Source organism: Megalobrama amblycephala, linkage group LG2 (genome assembly GCF_018812025.1).
Source record: "Megalobrama amblycephala isolate DHTTF-2021 linkage group LG2, ASM1881202v1, whole genome shotgun sequence".
Lineage (NCBI taxonomy): Eukaryota > Metazoa > Chordata > Actinopteri > Cypriniformes > Xenocyprididae > Megalobrama > Megalobrama amblycephala.
In genome coordinates this window covers 13,426,171-13,437,553 of record NC_063045.1, presented here as the reverse complement: position 1 = coordinate 13,437,553, position 11,383 = coordinate 13,426,171, and the positions used below count along the sequence as shown (strand labels likewise).

At 40.5% G+C, this 11,383-nt stretch overlaps 1 protein-coding gene across 1 annotated transcript in view; it reads left to right on the top strand.

The window, feature by feature from the left end:
- Positions 1-11,383, top strand: part of adcy9 (adenylate cyclase 9) — a 44,994-nt gene continuing 33,611 nt past the window's right edge. Inside the window, exon 1 of the mRNA XM_048182847.1 lies at positions 1-3,511. Coding sequence (XP_048038804.1) covers positions 1,744-3,511 — 1,768 coding nt within the window. The 5' untranslated portion in view covers positions 1-1,743. The remainder of the gene's footprint in view (positions 3,512-11,383) is intronic.

The following is an 11,383-nucleotide window of genomic DNA, read 5'->3' as shown; positions in this document are numbered from 1 at the left end:
CCCTCCCCTGTATTTCAACACTGTAGTTAAGTTGTCCACCCCACCGCACGCCCACAACCATCTTTTCCGAGTGTGCTCAGAACATGGTGGTGGAGCTCGTGAACGCAGCGCCCGGGTAAGCGCCAACCAGCGGTGTTCAACTCCTTCCTGAGGCTGTTCGGCTCCCACGACAACGCCGTTCCCTTCAACAGGCTCGTGCAGACGGGGAGGAGAACCGAGAGCGAACGGAAGAGGACGCAACGCGACACAGCAGCGGTGCGTTCGGCTGGCATGAGCTTGCCTACGAAAACGGACTTGAACGGAGTTTTGGAGGAATGCTAAACAGACAAAGTGAGGATTAAAGAGACTGATAATGTTGGAGCATTGGCGTGGGATTTTAAGCAATGGGATGTGAGATCTCATTCTTGGTCTGAACTCCACGAGTGCTGAGCTGCCAGCCCGATCAAACGACTTGAGGCCTGGGGGAAAAAACTTTCGTCTTCATTTTGAACACTTTGCATTGAAATTATTTGAGATTACCTCCAAGTAACTGGTTAAAAGGGATTGCACACAAACAAGAGCAAACTTTCCCTAAGCACTCTTTCTGACTTGACAGAGTGCCTCGATGTCATCTGTGTTTTCCTCTTCTTGGAAGTTGAAATCATAAGTATTATTCGTCTTCTGGAGTTGGCAGATATGCACCGCGGCGTTGCGCTCTCACGCGAACCGCTGATGTCATTTGAAGTTGTCACGACGTCATCCTGAGCTTGGACGTATTTTAATGCGCTTTGAAAGCTGGAATATTAACGGTTGACATCCGGAGTTTGTGTTCAGGAAAGGACGGGGCTCCTCCATGGGAATAGGCCGTCTTCTGACCCTCGACAGGGGCAGAAGTGGGGCAGTAACAGGATCTGCACCGAGTTTTGACGGAAAAAAGACGGACAGCTTTAATGTCTTACCACCAGACGTTTATTTTTCTCCGTTTACGGGAGATATAGGACGATTCTTGCTTCTTCGTGATGTCAGAACATAAGTTAGAGATTTTTGAATCAATTTTCTTTTTTTTTTGACACTATAAAGTGAAAAGCGGCGCGTTTTAAAAAAAGTTTTCTCACAGAAATTGGCGCCTTTTAACTCATTCGTCAAATAGCAACCGTTAAGTTTGTTATTTGCTGACTTAAAACTGACAGCCCGAAACCGAGTACAAGAAATGTGTAAAATCTGGCAATTGGAAATATGAGATATAAACTTGTATTACCTTTGCATGTAATCTGGAAATGGAAAGTAAATTCAAACATTGTCGAGCATTGGAGAGGGTGTTTGAGGGACTGGATTAAAAAAACTAATTTGAAAACCGTTTCAATGTGAACCAACATCCCACTTTTAAAACGATACTTACTTGCTCTTGTTGTATTGAATGCGATTTAAAAACGATGTGCTCAAAAAAGGAGGCTCGAGTGGATGGCAGTGCGTCAGTCTCTCGGAGCAAAAGTACACACATGCGCGTTCACGCGCCCCTGAGCCATAGAATATAATGGAATCCGAGTGCTGACGTAATCCCAGCACGGATAAGGAACTGCTCAAGAGTCCAAGAAGGTCCATCCTCATAGTGAATGCACTTGGAATTTCGTTCCGGCTGGACTCTTTTCAAATACAAACTGTGTTTTTCGTACTCTCAAGAATCCATGTTCAAGTGCCGCTTCCTCTGTATTGTCAGCAGTAGGTGATATGTGATAATTAAAAGTCAATTGTTGTCTCATTGCCATGGCATTGCCAGAGCAGCACCAGCCACTACACGAGACGGAGGTTAGGTGTGATAGTGAAGGGGGAGCTGTTACTGTGCGGATAACTGACAGCCGCAATCAACAGGTGGGTCCAGACCAAGAGGTTGACCCTGGCGACATGGGCTCCTCCAAACCCTGCAAATATAGTATCTCCTCAAGCTGCAGCTCAGGGGAGTTGGGTGTTCCTAGGGCTATTAAGACTCACCTGAGCAGTCCGAGGAGAGTGCCACAGCTGTTCGAAAGGTCCGCGGCGCAGTGCTGGGACCCCAAGTTTGACTCGCCCATACTAGAGGAGGCATGCAGGGAACGTTGCTTCCCGCAGATGCAGAGAAGATTCCGCTACATCCTGTTTTACCTGGCCACCGCTGCGCTGCTTTGGGGGATTTACTTTGGGATCAATAGCAGCAGGTGTGACCCTACAAACTTCCTGGTCCCCACGATAGGGTTTCTTGTGCTGTGCCTTCTCCTCCTCTGGTTTACGTTCTCAAGGCCGTATGTGCGATTCTACAACCATGCCTCCTTCCTCCTTACAGTGATCATGTTTGGCATCACCCTGGCGCCCCAGATGCAAACCGCTCTCTTTGCTCTTTTTGATAGCCAGAAAGCAGACAATCAGTCACTACCTGCTTCTCAAAATGCTCCTTGTATATCACCAGTTGGGACATTTTCACTCTGTATGGAGGTGCTGCTTTTGCTGTACAGTGTGTTGCATTTGCCCCTGTATGCGTCGGTGCTTCTTGGCCTGCTGTATTCTGTCCTTTATGAGGCTTTAGGTTGGCTGCACCTTGCTCAGTTGGATGGTAGTTACGTAGGGTCGAGGGTGGGAAGTTCAGTCTGGCATACTCTGAGCTGGCTCGGCCCAGGTAAAGTCCTGCTGCACCTGTGCGCACACGTCATTGGCATCCACATATTCATTATGTCCGAAGTGCGCTCTCGGAGTACCTTTCTCAAGGTAGGTCAGGCCATCATGCACGGGAAGGATCTGGAGGTCGAGAAGGCGCTGAAGGAGCGGATGATCCATTCTGTGATGCCGCGGCTGGTGGCGGATGAGCTGATGAAGCAGGGAGACGAGGAGAGCGAGAGCTCAGGAAAACGATACAGCGCAGGTACGTGCTCCGCCACCACTTCAGCTGCCGCAACCACGTCCAGCCCCAAAAGCAACAAACGTAAGAAGAACTCTATTCCTCGTGGACAAATAATCTTCAGGCCCTTCAACATGAAGCGCATGGAGCCGGTCAGCATCCTCTTTGCTGACATTGTGGGCTTCACCAAAATGAGTGCCAACAAGTCCGCCCATGCACTGGTGGGACTGCTAAATGACCTCTTCGGTCGCTTCGACCGACTTTGTGAGTTGACCCGCTGCGAGAAGATCAGCACCCTAGGAGACTGCTACTATTGTGTGGCGGGCTGCCCTGAGCCACGCACCGATCACGCATACTGCTGTGTGGAAATGGGGCTTGGGATGATCCAGGCCATCGAGCAGTTCTGCCAGGAGACGTCGGAGACCGTGGACATGCGTGTCGGCGTGCACACTGGCACCGTGCTCTGTGGTATTCTGGGAATGAAGCGCTTTAAGTTTGACGTCTGGTCTAACGACGTCAACTTGGCCAATCTTATGGAACAGCTGGGCGTGGCGGGAAAGGTGCACTTGTCGGAGGTCACAGCAAGTTTTCTGGATGACTGTTATGAGAGGGAGGATGGACGAGTGATGGAACGTGTTGGACATGGTGTTACCGATCAGCTGAAAGGTAAGACACAAGAATAATGTTTTGTTTTGAACACATACATTGGGGTGCAAAAGTCTAGTGAAAGTGCCTCTGGTTTGCATTTTCTTTGAGTGAAAAATTTAATTGAAGATGAACATGAATTTCAGAATTTAGTTTGTCCCCTTTTTTGCTTTAGTGACAGCAGCACTACAGCTTCATGAGCTCCACAAAACCTGATGATCATGTCATCCAGTGTGATTTGAGAATGATCCAATGAGCATCTTGTGCTTCAGCAAAAACAAAAACATCCAAATTTACTTAAATATCCCAAATATTTCTTTTACATTTTTCCTAAATGCTAATACTACTTATTTTCCAGGTTTAAATTTCATTTTGAGTCACAGATTTGCAAATGTCAGACTTTTGGATTCCAATCTATGTCACTGTCTGGTATGTTGTTAAGCTGTGTCTGTATGTGTTGTTCCCTACTTCTTTTATTGACTGCTGTTTCCCAGCTTTGCTGTGGTGATAATGATGATGATGAAGATAAAGATCGTAGTCTTTATTGTGCACCTTGTAGTCATGTCCTCTTAGGACTCTGTACAAAGGGCTGCAACTCTTCTCTAGTTTTATTGCACCCTCATATAATCTCTTTAGTAACTTAACTGTAGAGTAACTGTGTAAAAAAATGATTGTTTTTGACCGTTTCTGCAGTCCTCTGAGGACCCTGTATAAAGGGCTCCAATCACAGTCCAAAATGACCACTTGCCTAGTCCCAAATGCTAAAAAAGCAGCCTTTGGGGCACAATTAAAACCAGTTGGTTGGTAACTTTTTATTAGCAGCTGTAGTGTAATAATTATATTAAATTGTAAAATATGTATTATTTATTATAATAAAGTGTAGTATTTTTATTATTATTATTTTAAAATGTAAACATAATTACTTACAGTTGTTAATTTATTATTATTTTTTGTTAATCACTCATCATTGCCAGGTTTGGCAAAAAGCTAATTTTGGCTGCATATCTTTTTCACTTTTATTGTGCCCTCATATAATCTCTTTTGTATCTTAATTGTAGATTCGCTGTCATCGAAAGCTTGTTCATCTGTAGCTCTATTGTATTGCTGTTGTAGCTCTTTTATTGTGGCCTCCCTTTGACACAGTCACCACGCATTCACGGTTCTGCTTTCTCAATAACATCAGTGTCTATATGAAGGCCTGCATCCAGCAGAGCTGTTGATTTAAAGTCGTAGTGACAGACACAAGCAGAGGTCTTCTCTATTTTTTCTTTCTCCTTGTCCTTCTCTCGGCCTCACTCCAAATCCATGTCCTTAATCTGAACCCTGATGTTGTTCCCTAAATGAACGTTTCAGGATCTCCTCCCTCTTTATCAGCCACCTCCCTTCAGACATCCTCTTGTCAGTCAGAGAAAGATGGCAGCTATAGAGATAGACTTCTGGCAGTGAATCATGACAGTATACCAACTTTGTAAACCCAGTCTTTATGGTTTAGAAAACCGGTCCTGTATTTAACCAGCATTGTTGTTGCAGGCTGCATCATGTTTACTTGATTTAGTCAAATCAAATTAGTGATTGGGGGTCCAGGTTCCTATAAGTCATTGAACAGTTAGCACACTTGTTGAAGTCCATTCCAGCTCAGACTTGTATCTCAAGCTCAAAGTAGACTGTACTCCCTCTGTAAGATGGAAGAAAGTGAAGTTAACGTTTGTGGACGGGGTGGTCTCACAAATGGCCCTCTGCCTTGGTGCCAGTCGTGTCACCCCATGTGACCGTCTGATTCCATTGGGTAGGTGGGTGCGAACAATGACACGCTAGTAACCCAGCTGTGTGAGGGATGCGTCACTGTCTGTCTTGCCGCAAGCGATTCTATTTGCAGTATTTTCCCTGGACTTTACATGGCTGTGGTCTGACCCTGCTGTACACCTTTAAAGTGTGTGTGTGTGTGTGTGTGTGTGTGTGTGTTCTGTTTTCAGACAGACTGGACACAAGCTATAAAACTATATTTATAATGGTTCATTCTGGGGTTAGTTGCCCATGGTACCAATAATAGTTACAATTAAAATAATAATTACCAGTATTATTATTACCGTTGTACAAATTGCTATCTGTGTGAATGTGCCTTAAAGGATTAGTCCACTTTTAAATACACTTTTCCTGATAAATTTACTCACCCCCATGTCATCCAAGATGTTTATGTCTTTCTTTCGTCAGTCGAAAAGAAATGAAGGTTTTTGAGGAAAACATTCCAGGATTTTTCTCCTTACAGTGGATTTCAATGGCTACCAACAGGTTGAAGGTCAAAATTACAGTGAATGTCCTACGCTTTCCCTGTTCTACTTACGGAACGAACGCGGCGCCAGTTTCTTTTTTTTCCGTAACTTGAATAGGGAAGGCGTAGGACATTCAGCATAAGCGTTATGAAGAATGCGGAAGCGGAAAGTATGTTCAAGGCGATATTTTGTTCATAAAGCATAAACAGTTGTATTTTTTTCCGAAAATGACCGATCGATTCGCTAGATAAGACCCTTATTACTCATCTGGTATCGTTTAAAGCCCTTGAAGCTGCACTGAAACTGTAATTTTGACCTTCAACCTGTTGGTAGCCTTTGAAATCCACTGTAAGGAGAATAATCCTGGAATGTTTTCCTCAAAAACCTTCATTTCTTTTCGACTGAAGAGACAAAGACATGAACATCTTGGATGACATGGGGGTGAGTAAATTTATCAGGAAAAGTGTATTTAAAAGTGGACTAATCCTTTAACTGTGTCCAGTTCTGGCACAAATTTTATAACCTACAAGATATTACGGATAATGTTATCTTTTATATTATTTTTCTTTTAATATGTATTTGTTTTTGAAAGAGGTCTCCTCTTATGCTCAATAAGGCTGCATTTATTTGATCGAAATGTTACAATTTAAAATACTGCATTTAAAATGGAGTCACGTGATCATTCTTGTATGCTGATTTGGTGTTCAAGACACATTTCTTATTATGATCAATGTTGAAAATAGTATTTTTGAGGAAACCGCAATACTATTTTACTATCAGGATACTTTAAATAAAGTTCAACAGAACAAAAATAGCAATCTTTTTAAAATTCTGAACGTAATTGCTGCTACTTTTTATTTATTTATTTATTTTTTTTTTTATCAATATATTACTGACTCCAAACTTTTGAACTGTAGTGCATGTTTGGATTTGTGTGCATGCTTGATAGGTTTGTGTGCAGGTGTACCGGTATATTTGCATGTGCGTAATTCAGCTATAATCCGTTCCACCGCTGTGCCCACACACTGTGAAACAAACAGACCTGTGAATTATCACTGCAGCACATTGAGTTTAATTAGAAACCAATTATATCTGTTTATTTCCTCCTGCCTGTTTCACTTTTGTATGAGGATCCTGCGGACCTCGAGCCCCTGCGCACACACTGACCACTGGGACCCCAGACTACTGTTTAATTTATTTATTTTAAATAATGTTAATGTTAGTCTAATGTTAGCCTACCAAATTGTCCCGAAGCGGTAGGGCTGGACGATTATGGCCTAAAATCAAAACCTCGATTAATTGAACATTTTACCTCGATTATGATTAATGAACCATTATTTTGTTTCTGGGTTTTTTTTTTTTTTTTTTGCCCTCATAGTTCACTGACAAGGTTTGTAGCCTATTGAAGGTGGGATTTTTTTTTCCTATTGAAAGATAGATCAGACATCATAACTCACTTTCAGCAGTTATTTTATGTATGGTTCGTAACATTTCTTACATATTTCTGCTCGTTGTATATCAGATAAAGATAAATTAGTACAGTACCAGTACGAGTGATTGCGTGTGAATTAGTCATACCGTCTCTCCAATAATTGTGAAGCTGTGGGTTGTAAATAGGTCCTTCAAAAGTAGAAAAATATATGCTTTAATAAGTTTTGAGTTTCTAAGCTACTTTAGTGATAAATCACAGGACAGCGCTGACAACTAGCTTCTGCGTTCCTCTCTGTGCGCGCGAACTTCACAGCTACTGTTTGTATGAGTGTTTGTGCCACAATGCAGCTGCGCGAGCGCAGTAGCTCGATATAATAATACACATCCGATCGTCTAATCGCTTAAATGTCCAAACAATAAAACAATTACAAATGACAAAGTTTAGTGAAGACGCAAGGCTCACCGCTCACGCGCCATCACTATGTGTTGAGCCGGCGTTCACCTCCGTGTTTTGCTTTTATTCCACTGACTGGACAGGGCGGAGTCATGTGGCTACACACACGGTAATATGTTTTTAAGGGGGAAGGATTAAAAAACCGAAATAACCGACATGGGAAAATTACGTCGGTTAGAGGTTCTGAATTTCTGTTTCGATTACTTTTCGGTTAATCGTCCAGCCCTACGAAGCGGTCGGTGGAGGGCTCCAAAAATGATCCGTGATCCGCCCCTGGTCAACAGATTCGTAGTAGGTACTATTTATGTAAGTGTAAGATGCATTTTGAGGGTGCTGACTGAGCCTGGTTTGAAATTGAACTTGAATTAAGCGAATTTGGTTTCCGAATGCACAATCAGGGCTCTGCAACATTTTGAATATTCACAGTTTATTCATTTATATTAAATTAAACCTTGTGAATTAGGGCTGGGCGATATGACCAAAATCTTATATCACGATATGAGTATTTTTATATCACAATTTAGTTATTTTTGCTTTAAATAAGATTATGATATCAACATTTTCTATATCATTGAAATTTCATAATTACCATCAATTTCAATATAATTTAAATTAATACTAGCCTAAAAAGCTTGCTGAAGACAAATAAACTTTGATAAAGAAAGGGCAAAGAAAACAAATTACAATAGAACAAAGACAGATGAAATAGGCCTAACTTACATGAAAAATACTTCAAGCACTAGAAAATGTATAAAGTAATCAAAGGTATAAAAAATGCATAGTCTTTACTGTGTAAATTTAAATATACATTTATTCTTATTAATGTTACAAAAGCAAGCAGTGAGAGATTTTCTCTTTTTTGTTGTTTGATTAGCATTAATAAGGACAGCATGTAAATTTGGATGCTGTCCCTTTAAGACTGACTGCACCGATCCATTAACTCGAGCCTTGTCTTTCTCAACTGTACCTTCACTTAAGACATAAATGGCTGTGTTTACTTGCAAATACGTGGTCACTTTGACACATAGGTATGTGTATTTGACCGTTCAAGCCCAATTAGGCGTCAAAAAGCACTCCGTTCAGTCCTCACGTGCTCCATGAGCAGCGGCTTCATGTCACGTGTCTCTTAGACGGCGCTGGGAAAGTCTCTCAGAGAGCGCGCGCATATGCTGAAATGAGTTGTCTTTCGCTGCTAATTGCACATAAACGGTTTAAAATCACTTGATTTTTAGACCGCAATGCTTAAAAACTCATGCAAATTATAATCTTTCGTGACCGCGCAGCATAGCAACCTCACGTGAGCGTGACATTGACAGAGACGATAGTCCAAAACTCTACCAGTTGACAAATTTCCACCGACTAATCGTGTCTACCAGTATATTGCCCACCCCACTTATTGTGCTTAATACACCTTAACATCGAGCACGTCTCTAATTCGCGATCGCTTTCTGAAAGAGGCAGGTTTCATTCGCGCACTTTGGCAGTGTGATAGTCAGCACGAATGCTGTTCCTTTTCAGGATATATTGCGCTTATAAATCAAGCATGTCCTGCTCTTTATATTGTCATTCATGCATTTCATCACTCTGAAGTGTCAATAGTGCAATATATTTACATACTACGAGATAGCAAAATCTCTAACGATAGACATTTTATTTCGTGGTAGCGATTATATCGTCATATCGCACAGCCCTGAATATGTGAATTTTAATGTACTTTTTTATTTGGCCATTAATTTAAAGACCCTTCATTTAAAATATTTACTACTTTGTCTTGCAAGTTTGAAAAAATTAGGACAGATATTAAGTTTTTAATTTTAAGATATTAACCCTGGTAAAGCCTGACATATAAAATAATGGTCAGAAAAATCTAATAATTTGAAATGGAACAATTATTTTATTGAGCAAAATCTAAAATAAAAATATAAAAATTTGCAAATGTGTTTTGTTTTATGGCTCCTATAGTCTGCTATAGTGAGAATATGAAGCTTATAATCAAGGAGGAAAAAATACCTCGATTTATTCAGAGGCTCAGACTTGGCAAAAACATGCGATTTGATGATATTTATATGGTCGAAAAGGAAGATGAAAGTCTTGATAGCTTGTAATTGATCAACAAATAAACATTTCTAAAAAGCCTAATTTATCATATTTGGTACATTTTAACATGATTTTTCTAAGTAAATTTGCTTCAGTCCAGTAAGTTTTCCTCTTGAAATATTACTAATAACATAAAAATGATTCTTAAGTTTACTATATAAAAATCTGTGAAGATTTCACAGGAAGAGATATGTGTACCATAACCTGAAGGGGGATGTATTTACAATTATAATAAAATACCTTTTACTTGCTAAAAAGTAAAAACTATCAAACAGATGACAAAAGGCACAAAGTAGATTATGCACAACAGGTTTTTCAGCAAAGTTTTGATCATGTTAATCATTTAGAGGTTTTAGAAATTTGTGTACCAAATATGATACAGTAGGCTTTATAGGGTTAATAATATATTAAACTTTGTAGTGAAACTGGTCTCAGACTCAATAAGATTGATTCATTTATGTGAATCGGTTCAAACAATCCATTGCGATGGCTCTATTCAAAATTCTGATTTGGTAATATCTATGTATCTAAATGCCGCTGTTTACATTTGTGCATTTAGTCTTCATATAGCGCGTTTAGATAATTTACAGTATTTTACTTGGCTGTTTGCGCAAAAATGGTGGTTCCTGATAAAAAAAAAAAAAAAAAAATCTAAATAAACAAATTACATTTACTATTTTTAAAATTAGAATATATATCAAATATCTTGAAAGGCCAATACTCCGATTTGTATATATTTTTATAAACCCATTCGAGCCATAGTCCCAATGCAAGTTGTTTGGTTGGAGCAGATCGGAGTGTGTTCTTGCAGATAAGGAGCCCAACCCTGTTCACACACGGACACACTCGTGCCAGGAGATATAGACAAGCTCTTTATTTGGGAAAGAAATTCCCTTCCTCCATATGTCGTATAGACATGCATATACAGTCATATTATTGTGTCATATACATATACTTTCAGTAGTATATACATGAAGGGCACAGAGCTTGAGCAGGACACGACAGATGGTGTGGAGAGTCTATGTTGTCTATCCTCATTCCTCTCTTTCTCATATCGTTCCGTCACTCCAAGGTCATGAGTCTGGCCGAGCTGGACAGGTTTGTCCAGTCTGTCGAGGAACTTCAGCCACAAGACGCTTGTATGCAGGTACAAATACACACAGCTGTGAGGCTCTTTCTTTCTTTAGACATTGTCTTGTTTTTGATGTGAAAAAGCGAACAAGTAAACAGCTGGCTCATCTATCCCAAAATGAGTTTGTTCTATATATAGGAGTTGTTTGGAATGGAAAACTAGCTTGCTATATATTGCAGACCAAGTATATTTTGGGGCTTCTTTGCTCATTTAGACAGGTCAGTAATGGAAACCATGGGAAAAGAGAGAAGGCAATTGGACTTTGAAAGGACCTTGAGCCGTGACTCAAACTCTGGTCACCTAAAGTGCAATCGCACCATTTATGCACTGCCCAGCCCAAACGGCTCTCTTCAACTGCATGACCTCATTACATTGCATGTTTAATTCAGCGAGTGACATCCCAATGTGATGTCTGTAAACCTTTTACTGCACTTCAAACTACTGTTGTTGTTATATAAATTTTGTGCAAAAACAGCTGAATTATGTATTAGCTGTAGTGTTATAGTGTT